The sequence below is a fragment of the Mauremys mutica genome, chromosome 6 (assembly GCF_020497125.1).
Source record: "Mauremys mutica isolate MM-2020 ecotype Southern chromosome 6, ASM2049712v1, whole genome shotgun sequence".
In the NCBI taxonomy this organism is placed as follows: domain Eukaryota; kingdom Metazoa; phylum Chordata; order Testudines; family Geoemydidae; genus Mauremys; species Mauremys mutica.
Window position 1 is genome coordinate 66,071,315 of NC_059077.1, and position 16,450 is coordinate 66,087,764.

General features: G+C 36.5%; 1 protein-coding gene across 2 annotated transcripts in view; it reads left to right on the forward strand.

The window, feature by feature from the left end:
- Nucleotides 1-14,073, forward strand: part of MAN2A1 (mannosidase alpha class 2A member 1) — a 213,293-nt gene extending 199,220 nt beyond the window's left edge. For both annotated transcript variants that reach the window (XM_045020807.1, XM_045020808.1), the window contains 2 exons: nt 8,625-8,735; nt 10,968-14,073. In XM_045020807.1, the coding sequence (XP_044876742.1) occupies nt 8,625-8,735; nt 10,968-11,120 (264 nt within the window). In that variant the 3' untranslated portion in view covers nt 11,121-14,073. The remainder of the gene's footprint in view (nt 1-8,624; nt 8,736-10,967) is intronic.
- The last annotated feature ends 2,377 nt before the right edge of the window (nt 14,074-16,450 follow it).

Genomic DNA, 16,450 nt, shown 5'->3' on the forward strand with positions numbered 1-16,450 from the left:
ATCTTTACTGATTGCATCCTATATCAGCTTTTCCATGATATAGTTGGAATTGATGTTAGGCTAATCAGCCAATAGTTTCCTGTGTCATCCTGTTTTTCCATGCGTTTTAAATACTGGCAAAATATTGGCTTTTTCTCTAGTCCTCTAAAACTTTAACCGTGTTCCAAGTTTTGTTAAAAGTCAATATTAATGGTTCAGATAGCTCCTCAACCTATTATTTTAATACTTTTCAATGCAAATTATCTGGTCCCACTAAATTTTTTATAGTTGCTGTTTAATAGCCTCCCTAGTTGGTGATGGGGAAAGTATTTTCTTACTCCTGTAAGATATGGATACAGCCATTTTGCTGCTTTCTGGATACAGAACAGAAATATTCTTGTATGTCTCCCGTTTCTGCATCATGATTGATAATTTTACCATCATTGTCTAGTGTCAGATCTGTACCATTGTAAGAATTTAATTTGTTCCCGATATATTTTTAAAAATATAATTTTTTTCACCCTACTTGCCATAGATTTTTCACTACTTTTAGCTTTGTTTATGATTCTGTCTGTAACTCCTAACTGCTGATGTATACTATTTACTGTCGACTTGCTTCTTTTTCCATTAGTTACATATTGGGTTTTTGTTGTTTTTGTATTGCTGCTTTCACCTACCCTCTAAACATGATTTTTCTTTTAACCAAAGACGACCTCTTTCCTGACTGCGGAATGGGTGGGTGGAGATTGGCATCTAATAAAGCCTTTGTAAACAATTCCCAATTATCCTTCATATTTTACGCTTTAATATTTCCTCCAACTCTGTTTTGTTCATAATTGTTTTTAACTTTGGGAAATTTTCCCTTTTTTAAAGCAACAAGTGTATATATTACTATTCAGGACTATATTGTGTTTGCACATAGCAAATGAAATTAGATCATGATCACTTGAATCTAGGCAGCCATCAGTTTTAATTCAGTGATCTTACATCTTTATCCATCAGAATGAAATCTGATATAGAATTACCTGGAGATGGTTGCAGTGTTTAAGTTATGTTATCTATAATTTTTAGAAATTCCCAGCATGTTTTACACCAGCATGAGACCTCCAGCATGTGTCCCTGATTGAAATCTCCCATAATTTTTTCTACATATTCTAGATAGATGTTGAATGTGCAGCTTGTCCTGTTTCCTCATCTAATTTGCACAGCAAACCACACCTGTGCCCCTTTTTGTGATTTATCAGACAGTACACTGATACATAAGCATTACAGGTCCTGTCTTTCTGAACTATCAATAACTCTACAACAGATAATACTATCTTGAATGTGAGGGACCCATGTCTTCCCCTTCTGCCCACATTCTTTCCTACATAGGGTTATTCAGTGATTTTAATACTAACGAGCTACCATGATGTTCAACAGGCTATGTGGCATTAATAGCAACCTGTTATCTTCTAATTCAAAGACTTTGTTCCCCTCACATGAGCCTCAAGGACTTAGGATGTGGGGGTAAGTGTTCAACAGAATGTGAGGCAGATACATGAGCCCAGCCCACATCAGTCCTTTGCAGGACCCACCACCTTCTTTGGAGTTAAATTTATAACTGACAACTCCAGGATCTACTCTTTCAAGCCACTGTTCCCTCAGATTTATTTTTACAATGTCATTTACAACAGCTCAATCCATAAATTTACTTACCATTAATTTTGTGGTTCTGGATATGTCTACACCAAAGTTAAAAACTTGTGACTGGCCTGTGCCAGCTGACTTTGGCTCTCAGGGCTTAGGCTGAAGGGCTGTTTAATTGTGGTGTAGATGTTGGGGCTCAGGCTGCAGGATCTCACATCTCGCAGGATCCTAAAGCCCAGGATCCAGCCAAGGCTGAATGTCTACACTACAAGTAAACAGCTCCATAGCCCGAGCCAGCTGGCACAGGCCTGCCACGGGTTTTTAATTGCAGTGTAGACATACCCTTAGAGGCCAAAGCAGATGCTCCTTTCAGGAGAGCAAATTGCTAGCCTCATTTGTGTGCTACAGCCCTCCTTCAAGAGGTTTTTACTCCCATCTGTGAACATCTGCAGAGGGAATTCTCTATTTTCCTATCTGTAACTGGTCTCCAAGTGCCACTGCTGATCCAGAGCTTGGATGGGTTGGTTGGGGTTGTGATCCTTTATATAACCACAAAGGTGCATGTGTTCAATCAGTGCTTTATAGAGGGCTCCAGGGCTTGCAGTACTGATATGTGCACTTGCAAAGTGTAAATCTGCCGAGGCAGTATGCGAAGCGAATAACATTTGTAAGTATGAAACCTTTCTTTTCCACAGCAAAAACTGCATTACCCAGTTAAATGAATTTCTTATACAAAGAAACAGCTTTTCATTTTTTCAGAAAATTCAAAGTGAAAATGATAAATGTCATAATTTTTATTTGCTAACCTACAAAACATATTTCTTTCCTGCAATTATAAATTCTTTGCACTGCTCTAGCTGTTGATGCATATTTTAGAGAAGTTATAGTGTGTTACCATTTTACATATTAAAAAGAACCTTCAATTACAAAATTACAAGGAAAGCATTATTTAGATTTAAGACGGCAGAAATCAAAATGAGTCCATGAAAGAACAAGTGAGAAAAATCCTATGATAAAATGTTGTTTCAATTTTTAAATTCTGTTCCTCTAAGGAAAAAATGGTAATTCATAATATTGTAAAACTTCAACCTTCCTATCATAGTGCCTCAGGGGTATGGAACATTTATTTTAACAAAAGTGGATTGATGTAAAATGATATACTATAAATAAATTGGTTTTCGACGTTAAACTGTTTTTTAAATACTCCTTTATAGCAAATGTGTATCTTTATAGTGTTGCTTAAATGTCCCAATAAATGACTATGTCTTCTGGTAATCACTTAAAAATTGTTTAAATGGCACTTCTCCCTCACTCAGATAAAAATCTTAGCAGTGTTGCCCTGGGATGCTGCTTATGAGAATTCATGGCACAGGGCGTTTTTGTTTTTATCAGCCAAGAACCTGACAGTGTTAAACTGTCGAGGGTTCAAAATTAAATCAGTGTTGAAGGGGTTGGCAGCTGTACAGAAAAGTTGGGAGATTTGATAGTGCAGTAGCTTAGCAATTTTTGTCCCATAGTAATGTGTAAAATTTTACAGGACTGAGAATATTTAATTTTTATTGAAGGCTGAGAAGAGGTTTTCATACATTAATCATAGCAAGCCAAATTCATAAGTGAGGTACGAGATGTTGTAAGTTTGATTCCCTTACACCTAGTCACTCCCCTAGACATAATTATGCTCAGTCTAATTTACATGCTGAGGTGGTATAAGGAGCTCTCTATATGCCCAAGCGGTGTCTGTCCCTGTCTCCCACTGCAGTGCAAAACTCTGTTAGGATGGAGGCTTTAGGAAAAGGCTCTGGCAGCTCCCTGTTGCCAGAACCTTTTGCTGCTGCCTCCTTCCTGTGAGAGACTTTCACTGCATTATGTAGCTGTACACTGCAGTGTGGCTTGTGTTTCGCTGTGGTGTCTTAGCTACACATTCCCTACATGCTGAAGCAAGTGTTCTGCAGCGTAGGCATAGCCTATATGATTACTAAATCATAGACATGCCTATACTTTACTTGAAGTCCATTCATTAACATGTAATTGTTTTTATTAATACATTTATATTTTAATAGATTCAAATTCTTAATTAGAATAATTTTTAATTTAAAACGGAGTTGAAATATTCATACCATCATTTGTTATGTAGATGACTACAAGATAAGTCCACTGGATGACTGGCTTGTCATTTCTATTATCACTTCACCCCTATAGGAAGTCAGGCTTCTGCACCATGAATTTTCAGTGATGTTTCTCTAACCTGCTCTTTACACAGACATTGTTATTTTGTGTGCAAAACAAAAATGTTTTGTCTAGTTTTCTGAGTGTAACTTAATTAACTTTGAAATTATGTTTTGAACTAATACTAAGTGTAGTATTTCATAGTTAGAAACTCAATATTGATTGATTATTTTTATCCCATTTATTCTTTTTATTTTGGTTATTCTAATAAACAATATAGAGAAAAACTTGACTTACAAATGTACAGTATACCTGCTTAATACTATTCTACAATGTACACACAACTCAGTAATTAAGGATCTTATTTTCAATGAGGAACTTTCAAGTAAAGCTCAAGTTCTACTTAGTGATATCATTATACTTTTTTTTAATCTTTTCAGTCAGTAATGAATGCTTGGGATTTTATTCTACTATCAGACACTGTGCTATGGGAAGTGATGTTTTACCGATAAGGTGATCCAGAATGCCATAGTTGTTTTCTTGTAGTACTTGGTCTAGTGCTCTCCATCCTCAAAATCTTGATAACAGGAGTCTCATAGAAAATGAATTTAGTCTTAACTGAGCAAGGAAGCCAGTTGGGACATGGTATTGTCTTTCCACCCGGAAAAGGGTATTTGCATCAAGGATATTTACTGAATCTCTGGCTTTAGTGGCAACTTCTCCTCAATAATCTTCAGGTATACCCAAAACGTGACAATGAGTTGATTTAGGCTCAACCTCATCTTCATTATTCCAGGTTGATCCACGTTCACAGTGGGTTTTGTCAGTACAGTGATGATTGAATTGAAAGTGTCTTGGATCAGTCATTTCCAATCTTTTGCTGGAGTTTCCTTTTGATGGCTAAATGTCATTTACTCCGTTTCCCCACCCCCCTCCACACACTCATTATACCCCTTGCACCTAGCACTGTTGCTGTATGAATGCTTTTTCTTTTGTTCTCCTTATCTTATATATTCTGTTTTCATTTTCTGTTTTTATTTGTGTTGTCAGATTCTTTGTGCCTTGCCACTGGCTGCTCCTCAGCCAGCAATCTTACTTGCTAGAAGGCTTTAAGTTGCTCAAAGTGGGGGGAATCATTGTATAGCTCCCAGAACCTGTGATCTGACTGCTGAACTCTGTTGTGAGAACAGATACACAGAGTTTGGGCTGTTGAACAGCTTTCTGAGCCTGTAGCCTTTCTGTGTGAGAGTTGTTTCTGTGGCCAGCTGTACAAGGGATTGCTCCAGGAGCACAGGAATCATAGAATTATAGAAGTGTAGAACTGGAAGGGACCTCAGTAGGTCATCTGGTCCAGTCCCGTGTACTCAGGGCAGGACTAAGTAATAACTAGACCATTCCTGACAGGTGTTTGTCTAACCTGTTCTTAAAAAACCTCTAGTGACAGAGATTCCACAACTTCCCTGGGCAATTTGGTCCAATGCTTAACTACTCTGACAGGAATTTTTCTTATTGTCCAACCTAAACCTCCCTTGCTACAATTTAAGCCCCTTGCTTTTTGTCCTATCCTCAGAGGTTACTGGGAACAATTTTTCACCCTCCTCCTTGTAACAATCTTTTATGTACTTGAATCTTGTCCCCCCTCTCTCCAGTCTTCTGTTCTCCAGATTAAACAAACCCAGTTTTTTCAGTCTTTCCTATAGGTCATGGCTTTCTACGTCTTTAATAATTTTTGTTGCTCTCCTCAGAACTTTCTCCAGTTTATCCACATCTTTGCTGAAATGTGGTGCCCAGAACTGGACACAATACTCCAGTTGAGGCCTTGTCAGCATGGAATAGAATGGAAGAATTACTTCTTGTTGTTTTTTGCAACAAACTCATATTTAGCTTGTGATCCATATAACCCCCAGATCCCTTTCCACATTTCTTCTTCCAAGGCAGTCATTTCCTATTTTGTATGTGTGCAATTGATTGGTGCTTCCTAAGTGGAGTGCTTTGTATTTATCTTTATTGAATTTAATTCGATGTACTTCAGACCATTTCTCCAGTTTGTCCACATCGTTTTGAATTTTAATCCTGTCCTCTAAAGCACTTGCAACCCCTACCAGGTTGTTATAATCCTCAAACATTATAAGAGTTCTCTCTCTGCCATTATCTATATCATTGATGAAGATATATTGAATGGAATCAGAACCAGGACCCGTCCTCATCACACCACACTAGGTATGCTCTTCCAGTTTGACTTTGAACTACTAACAACTACTTTCTGGGAATGGTTTTTTCAACTAATGATGTATAGCAGCTCCATCTTGGCTATATTTCTACCATTTGTTTATGAGGAGATCATGTGGGACAGTATCAAAGCCATACTAAAGTCAAGGAAAAAAGCAGAAGCTACCCTCTGCTGTAGTCACAGTAATTCATGTGCATTGAGCCATTGGACTGGATCCAGAGTTATTTTTCCAGAGATCACCCAAGCTCCTCTTTTTTCTGTTCCACAGCCCCTAGTAGACCAGGCTAGCACCTGACAATGTGAAAAATTTGAATAGGAAGGTAGTTTCCACTTTCTTTGCTTCTCTGGACTTAGGCTCAGAGGTCTCTCCTGCAGCTGATCCATAGCTTTGCCTATTTGGTGAGGCCCTGTGTATATTCTGTAATAATAGTTTCTTAGTATTTTGAACTTGATGTACCCACCATAATGAAAAAGCTTCAAACCTATGCTGAGAAGCCCAGGTGTGGGTCTTACAGCCCCAGACTGAGCTCATCAAGGAGAAGTCAGCATAGAAGCAAACTTGTTAGAACTCTTGGCTCCTATTACCAGCAGCCTTCTTCTCAGTTATAAGAGGGCTATGCTAGTGGCTATATGTGCCACCTAGCAATTTGGCAATCAATTGCAGACCAACTGCTCAGTAACTGTTGCAGTCTAGATATTAATCTCATACTCGAAGGCCAAATGCTACCATATTTTGTGTTCAAATGGCAAGAAATGAAAGGGGCTTATCAGATACCCTTCTGCTCAGTTGAAGGACAAGTTATCTTTATGCATTCCCTCCCTTCCCAGTCCAATACCTCCACTCCTTTGTAAAGTAGGTGAAAGTGTACTGACATTCCTGCTAAAATATATGGTACATGTTCATTGATGGATCTTAAGACTGGATAGAATGCATGGACTTAATTATTGAATAGCAGGATGGTTGTAGGATGCTTACTCTAAAAATGACATTACTTTCATATTTTACTGTTTAATAAACACATTAAATGTAAATCTCATGTGTTTTGCAGCATTTGTTGACTTAGTCTGTTTTTTATTACATTAATAGAAATACTTAATGGGGAAGAACTAAATGAAAGAATGAATTTACTCTGATTTTGTGAAATTAGTAAAGTATTTTGTTTAGAGCTAACTGGAAAACAGTCTTTCCCATCCATGACCAATGTTCAATTTTTGAAAAAATCTTTTGCCCTTAAAGGGCAGAGCCATGAAGCCTGGGCACCATGATTCTGTGGCAACTCATTTGGTGGGCTGTGTGGAGGTGACAGGAAGGTGGTTGAGCTGGCAGGAAACTAGCTGGGTTTCCATTGCCTGCCTGATTTCCATTGAAAGTTTCACCAAAATCTACACATTTCCACAGAAAAGTTAATTGTCAACAAATCTGCATCTTCCAATGGAAAAGTGTTTTGTCAGAAAATTTCTGATTAGCTCTAAAATTGTGCTAATACTCCATAGTACCAAATTCTTAGGCTCAGTGTCCACAAAAAAGTATATTTGTACATAAAAACTGTACATGTTTTGGTGTTTTCCTGTCTGTTGCCCTTTCCTGCATGATTTGTCATCTGAGTTTATAAGCTCTTTAAAGCAGGTATACTCTGCTAAAGCTGGTCTGGAATTTTCCAGTGCAAAGTTTTTTCCTTCAGTAAACACCAATTCATTGAAATCAAAATGTTCTGTGGAAATGTGTTGATTTCAATGAAACTTTTGATGAAAACCAGGCAGGTGTCCTTCAGTTTCCAGCCGTGTATCCTGCCAGCTTGGTTGCCTGGCTCCTCTGCAGCCAGCCAGGCTCCTTGGGAGCACTGGGAGCATGTTTCATTTCTGAAACAAAATATTACAGCAGTTAACTTCCATGAAAAAATTTGGAGTTTTGGCTTTTCATTCCAATTTGGGAATTTTTCATGGAAGCGAAATTATTTCCCAGACAGCTGTATTGTCTTTGTTTTTGTAGAGTACCTAGCAAGACGGGTTCTGATTGAGGCTTTTTTATGCTACTGTAATATAAGCAATTAGTAATAATAATTGTGGTGATTATTACTTGAAGAGACTTTACATATTAGATCAAACACAACTGAGTTTCAATGAGTACCTGAACTCTTGCTTATTCCCTCTTGTGGGTTCTGTGCCCATGTACCAACCTGCACAGTTAATCTCATAGTTGTACATTATTGGTCATAGTCTCTAATAAGTTTTGTAACTGATCAGTAGCTAGGTTTCTAAGCCTAAAGTGTTAAAGCTTGGCAGGGACCAAAGTCCTGGTCAGTAATTAAACCTGGAGGTGTGCTTGCATAATTATGAAGCCTTTACTTCCTTGCTTATTCTGGGAAGCCTGTTAATACAACTATTACCAGTGCATTTAAATTTAGGACCAGGTTTTTAAGATACTTTAAAAATAAAGAAAATTCTTGCACATTGTCTTTTTAAACTGTTACATGAAATGTGTTCTGTCGGCTTAGGGAGAATGGTATTCATAACATAAGTGGCCCAGAGGTCAAATGCTAATGATTAGTCTGAGGTTCTAAAAGTCTCCTGTTTGTAGCATTTAGTTTCCAAGGTACACTTACATTTTGTTTGTTTGCAGGCAGATTCTGGGCCATCTGATGAAGCAGCCTTGATCCTTCACAGAAAAGGATTTGACTGTAAATTTTCAAACAAAGACACAGGGCTATTATGCTCTACTACTCAGGGAAAGGTATGTTGAAATATTAGAGGATTTTTAGCTTATAAGGTAATTTTTGCATACATGCTTAATTTAAAATGTTTTAAAACAGTTATGGTATGAATTCTGGCTGAATAATTCTTTTATTTAATTTTTTAAAATGTCATATTTTCAGGATGCTTGTGATTTAATGTGTTTTGAAAGCCAAGTAACATGTTCTATATTTGACAACTATATGAAGATTCTGATGTGTGTAGATTAATTTGGTATTGGCAAGTAAAAATAACCTAGTAAAACATTGCCATAAAGTTCTGGGTTGGAGTTCAGTCTTATTAACTTTTTGTAAATATGATTTCAAATAGTAGCTTTTTGTTTAAAATGATTTTACTTAAAATGAGGGCAAGATTAATTAAAAACTCCAAAGGTAATAACAAAATGTTTTTTAAGTACATCAGAAGCAGAAAGCCTGCTAAACAACCAGTGGGGCCCCTTGATGATCAAAATACAAAAGGAGCGCTTAAAGACGATAAAGTCATTGCGGAGAAACTAAATGGATTCTTTGCTTCAGTCTTCACGGCTGAGGATGTTAGGGAGATTCCCAAACCTGAGCTGGCTTTTGTAGGTGACAAATCTGAGGAACTGTCACAGATTGAAGTGTCACTAGAGGAGGTTTTGGAATTAATTGATAAACTCAACATTAACAAGTCACCGGGACCAGATGGCATTCACCCAAGAGTTCTGAAAGAACTCAAATGTGAAGTTGCGGAACTATTAACTAAGGTTTGTAACCTGTCCTTTAAATCGACTTCGGTACCCAATGACTGGAAGTTAGCTAATGTAACACCAATATTTAAAAAGGGCTCTAGGGGTGATCCCGGCAATTACAGACCGGTAAGTCTAACGTCGGTACCGGGCAAATTAGTTGAAACAATAGTAAAGAATAAAATTGTCAGACACATAGAAAAACATAAACTCTTGAGCAATAGTCAACATGGTTTCTGTAAAGGGAAATCGTGTCTTACTAATCTATTAGAATTCTTTGAAGGGGTCAACAAACATGTGGACAAAGGGGATCCGGTGGACATAGTGTACTTAGATTTCCAGAAAGCCTTTGACAAGGTCCCTCACCAAAGGGTCTTACGTAAATTAAGCTGTCATGGGATAAAAGGGAAGGTCCTTTCATGGATTGAGAACTGGTTAAAGGACAGGGAACAAAGGGTAGGAATTAATGGTAAATTCTCAGAATGGAGAGGGGTAACTAGTGGTGTTCCCCAAGGGTCAGTCCTCGGACCAATCCTAATCAATTTATTCATAAACGATCTGGAGAAAGGGGTAAACAGTGAAGTGGCAAAGTTTGCAGATGATACTAAACTACTCAAGATAGTTAAGACCAAAGCAGATTGTGAAGAACTTCAAAAAGATCTCACAAAACTAAGTGATTGGGCAACAAAATGGCAAATGAAATTTAATGTGGATAAATGTAAAGTAATGCACATTGGAAAAAATAACCCCAACTATACATACAACATGATGGGGGCTAATTTAGCTACAACGAGTCAGGAAAAAGATCTTGGCGTCATCGTGGATAGTTCTCTGAAGATGTCCACGCAGTGTGCAGAGGCGGTCAAAAAAGCAAACAGGATGTTAGGAATCATTAAAAAGGGGATAGAGAATAAGACTGAGAATATATTATTGCCCTTATATAAATCCATGGTACTCCCACATCTCGAATACTGTGTACAGATGTGGTCTCCTCACCTCAAAAAAGATATTCTAGCACTAGAAAAGGTTCAGAAAAGGGCAACTAAAATGATTAGGGGTTTAGAGAGGGTCCCATACAAGGAAAGATTAAAGAGGCTAGGACTCTTCAGCTTGGAAAAGAGAAGACTAAGGGGGGACATGATAGAGGTATATAAAATCATGAGTGATGTTGAGAAAGTGGATAAGGAAAAGTTATTTACTTATTCCCATAATACAAGAACTAGGGGTCACCAAATGAAATTAATAGGCAGCAGGTTTAAAACAAATAAAAGGAAGTTCTTCTTCACGCAGCGCACAGTCAACTTGTGGAACTCCTTACCTGAGGAGGTTGTGAAGGCTAGGACAATACTATAGTGTGCATTAGAATTTATACAGCCATAGTGCTCATTGCCATGTCAGGTAGACAAGCCCTTAGTTACTTTAAAATTAGCTTTCAAACTTGTATTAAACTTGTATTAAATTTTCTAAATATCATTGACTTTTATTTAATTTTGTGTTTTTCAGATAAAGGTGCACAAACTCTTTAATAAGCTAATCGTTGAAAGTCTTATACCTACATCTTTATCTTTGATGCATTTGCCTCCAGATACCAGAAATATTAGTGAGATCAATATGAGTTCTATGGAGATAAATACGTTCCGGATTCGACTGAGATGAAACCTGGCTTTAATATTCATATAGTGAGGAGGAATTTGCAGTTATATTTCCTCTAAGTTTGACGTGCAATAAAGAAGCACATTGTTATTCCAGCTTCTGGATACTGTGAGAAAACATGCATTCTAGAATTATTTTTTTGACCAACACAGTGAATAGCCATGTTGCAAACAACTTTTTTGTTTTTACATAAAATACCAACATCAGTATAAGTTAACGCAACACATGAAGAAATTTCTAAGGATGTTAACCTCTAGACAACAAATTGAATCTCAGGTTAAATGATAATTAATGGTTTCTGGGGTTTTTTGTTTTTGAAGGGAGAGGGAGTGGGACTTAAATGACTTGTTTTGCTGAGCCTTGATTAATTTATATACAAATAATTGCAATGTTGAAATCCCTAATAAAGCTTGGAACTTAAATGGAATAAAAAGCTCTTGTGTAATAGCTAATGTCCAAATATTTGAAACCATTTATATAAGTGACCGTAATCTCAGTTTATTCCATATTGAATTTCAATTTATTCTATGGGATGGAGATTTGAATTCTGTGGTAAAGTGAAAGACCGGAGACTTTGTCTCGTAAGCGATGGTAGATTTTAACACTTTTTGCCCTACCATCACTTTGTGAATTTCATAGCTTAAGAAAAGAGAGATTTTCAAATTAATCCTGCAATGGAAAATTATAGAAATATTTAATAAAAGTCCCATTTTGTTACTTGACACATTGGGATATGTGCAATTATTCCATTATCATATACAATAAAAAAGTAAATCTGTAATAATCATGAATACAAGATTTTTTTACAAAACTCATTTGGATACTGATGTTCTCTGAAATGGGTTTTCTATATCAAGATTACCATATCAAGATAAATGTGCCTTATTTTTTAATGTGTCCCGTTACTATTTTACTGTCCACATCACTGTTTTGGGGAAAAGGGTAGTTTATATAAATACTTAAACTGTGTGTCTTCTATTTGACCATGCTGGCCACACTCTGATCTATGTCCTCCAGCACCAAATTTGTGCTGTGTTGTTCTGAACATTTTGACTATTTGAATGTACTGAAACAATGTCATAAAACTAAATATTGAAAGAATAAGGAATATTGTAATATTCAAATTCAGCCACTGTCAAGGAAACTGCAACTTGATGCAGAGACTTTATAGTGTGTAAGACATAGTTTGCAAAACCCATCATACAATGTATTTACATTTCACAGATTGTAGTAAACTGTGCATTGAGAATCACGTGCCTATATTTTAAAAATGCCACTCTTCAAACCTAATAATCATGCTTACATATGTTGTCAATGTTTACCTTATTGAGGAATAGCATCTTACTCCTCTCATTTTCACCATATCAAGTATTTTACATTGAGTGCTGAAGCCATGTGAGTATGAAAATTCTATTTCCCTGAATACAGCTACTGTTTACAATTAAAATATACTAATTTGCATCTGAGTATTATTCCCTTTACTGATCTTCCTTAATCTTTGTACCTCTGACTTCATTTTGCTTAGGCTTTATTTATGCGTTCATCGGTGATTTTCTTTAATATTAACAGATGATAAATCCTCTTAACTGGAAAAGACGTACTGTCTGCTAACTCTAAAATTGACTGCTGTACTATTTTAATTAGGTAATTTTGGTGCTGTGGTATATCAATTTATATCTTGTAGCCATACATCCAACTTCAAACATACAAAAAAACGTAAAAATTTAATTTTATGTATTGTCATGGTTTGGATCTCTCTCTATCATGATTGCATAATTCATAATTTAGTTCAATCTGCTAAATATTTTGTACTTAAGAGTAGAATATTTAGCAGAATCTGGTGTGAATTACATCAAGGATATATTGACCACTAACCATTTATGAAAAGTAAGAATTATATTTGAGAGTATATAGAACAGTAAATTGATATTTTCATGCAATAAACATGTACTGTAAGTTTTCTTCATTACAGTATTTGAATTTTTCTCCCTTTTTAGTTGAAATTTACAATCTTTAGGCTTGCCAGCAGAAAATTGTGGTAACATTTTCTATTTTTGTTGCATATGTAGATGAGAAATCTTCAGAGCACTCTGTAGATTCTGTGCAAAGAGGATATTCAAAATATCTTAAATTCTGTTAAGTAGAAAATTTAAAATTTTGATGCAATAAATTTTAAAGTATTCTTACGTGTGGGACTTGTTTCCAAAGGATCTGTTTCAATATAATTAAACAATGTATTGTATCAGTTTTTCATTTGTCACCAGCTGTACAGTCATAATGCCTGAATACTCCTTAACCAGCAGACTTCTGCTTTGTTCTAGTAATTTTAATTTTTTATCAGAAGGAAAAACTGAAATGCATTCTGTTTAAGTGATAAATTACGGTAAATTATGACTTTAAGTCAATTTGAGGCCCAATATTGAACTCCTTAATACCAATCAAAATTTCCACCAAAGTCAGCAAACAGAGATTTTGCCTAGGTGATCAATTCAAGATTGGGCTCTTGCTTTTCTTCCATGCCTCCTGTGAATGGTTACTCAATACTTTAATTGTATTATTGCAGTTTTGGTGACATATTTGGTTTTCTGTTCATTAACTATATATACACCAATTAATCATGTTCTTTTACATTTTTTCTAATTTTCATAGCTGCACTGGTGGTTAAGAGATCCAAGCATCCTTATTTTCCACAAATATGGATTTAAATAAAATGCTGTTCAAGATATGGTTTCAAACATTGTACTTATTTTCCAGACCAGAGTTGTACCTGTACTGAGATTTTTTTTACATTCCCTTATCTTAAATGTCTTTGATTTTTCTTGTTCATCATATCTCTGAAATGAAATGAAACAAACTGATTTAAATGGAAGGTTTTTGATATTTTCTCTTGGAAGGTTTTATATCTTTTTGGGGAAATGGAATATAAGATCTCTAATAAAAGATAACCTTATGGTGATATGCTGTCTGTGTCATCAATGCCTTGACCACAATTGATTAAAAACAGAAAACATAGGTGCTTTAAAAAGGTTGAAGCTTCAGTAACATTTCATGGGTATAAGGATGTTCTGTTGTGAAATGCATTGCTAGTGAAAGATGCCTGGGGCCTTTCATTTTTGGTTTTTATTTTGTTTTAAATTTCCCAGGAATGTATCAGTGTTTGTTACAAAAATTAAACACTTGAAAATCAGTGCGAAAACTAACTTTGCAGTTTTCTGGGTAAATATCACTCTCTTCTCCTGATTTTTTTTTTAACTTTTGAAAAAATCCTTTTGTTATCAAACATCAGATGACTTTTTGTTTTTGACCCATTTTGACATGAAAAGTAATTGACTAACTTAGATTCGCTTTGCATGCTGATAACTATCCTTGCTATCTATAAAGCTGGTAGTATGTATGTGGTGTACATGGGATTGACAGCAATATGGAGACCAACACTCGAGTCTTTCTGGTACTTTTGAGCCAACACCCTCTTTTGGAAGGAGAAATGGCATTTCAGTAACTTAGTTACAGAGTCTTCATCTCTCTTGGGGCAGGCCTGGAAGTGGAAGAGGTGGAGGAGGCAGCATGAGGAGCTGGTGCCCTTATCTCCCTCACCTCTTCTCCTTCAGGGTCCACTCTGGGGGAGAGATGGTGGCTCAGTACCCTGGGTGGCCCAGGCTGCGAAGCATCCATGTCTCCTGGAGCAGGGAGATGGGTCTGGGGAGTTCCAGCACTTCCAAAATATGATGAAAATCAGTTTTTAAAAAAAAACCACAACAACCCCATAATGGCTTTTGTGAAAACTGGGAATAAAATTGGTAAAAATAAATAAAAACTGAAAATGAAAGGCCTTGAGGAGGAGGTCTCATTCATTATTCTCTGGGATTAAGTAGATAAAGGATAGATACTAACTTCAGAAAACTAAATATATGCGACTTCTGACCAAAGAAAATGAGAAAAATACTTAATTCAAAAGGAGATGCTCTGTAATATCAAAAAGGAAAATGTTGTACCAAGTAACAGAGAATGAGTGGCTTTAAAATAATTTAGAGTTGTTTTCTAATAAGATTTAAAAGAAGAATTCAGCTCAGTTCTGTTTTTATGCATTCAAGAGTGTTAAAGTGGAGACTACTCCCAATTTACTTCAGCAACTTCATTAAGTAAATTAACAAGTGCAGACTGTTAGAAAATGCAGTCAAAATGACAGTACACTAACTGGATGATATTTTTTCATTAAAATGATTATGAATGTCTTGCATTTTTTAAAACTAACTACAGCATACACCACTTATTTGTGATGCCTTTAATTGGGACAGATGCTTGCTTTATTAGGATGTCTCCCAAGGAGCTGATTTAGCCTAATGATAGTGAATAGCAATGGCTGCTGTTTATTTGAGACAGAATTAGCTGAAAGTTGGCTTAATGGGGGACACATTCAGCCAGAGCCAAGAGGTTAACTGATGTTTAACCAGGTGATAAAAAAATGTAAAATCCCAAGCTCCAGGATTTTAAATCAGAAGTTAGAGAATAAAGAACAAAATTAACTGTGTATGCTGCAGTGTGTGGCATGCACTACACTGGGCACATGCTGATCATTTCTGGAGTACCAAAGCACCTTTTTTAAGATCACCTTACTGTGGAATCATAATTGGTTACAGATAGTTTACCAGTGATGGAGCAAATGTTTTCTCCTTTCAGAATTACTTGTTTTTGTTCAGCACCATAAGGAAAGTAATGTGGGAGCTCACATGGATACCACTTACAAACAAAGCATTCAGTAGTAGGATTTAAAGCAATGGTCTCCAAAATGTGGTCATGGACCACTGCTGTTGATTCATGGAGATCTGGCTGGTCTTGTGCTGGTGCTGGAACACAGGGAGACCATGAAACAAGAAAGGGATCATACTTCCACCCATCCTTCCTTTCTTGTCAATTTTAAGCTGCTGACCTCTAAACCATGTTAAACTAATCTCTTCTTTTGGTGAGGGTTATAGCATATTGATCTTGCTGGCTAATTACTGGATGCTTTCAAATCATCCAGAGTGAACTGAAGGGAAAGGACTGTTACCAATTTCAAAACCTGGTCAGTAGAGACCTCCACAATGTTGAGAGAATAGGAAAGAGATCAAAGGATCAGGCTTGGCAGAGAACAAGAAGCTGCACATGAACTCTAGCCTAGGTGTTAGCTGTCAGAAAGAAGGTTGGGCAGTCAACAGCCTTAGAGCTGTGCCTGAGAACTGAGAGCTGAACAGTAAACCACCCTGCTGTTGGCAGGAGTCACAGCAACAGGAAACAGCACAGTGGCCTGCAAGCAGGTGTTAACTGCACATGTGGACACCAGGACCATGCAGATG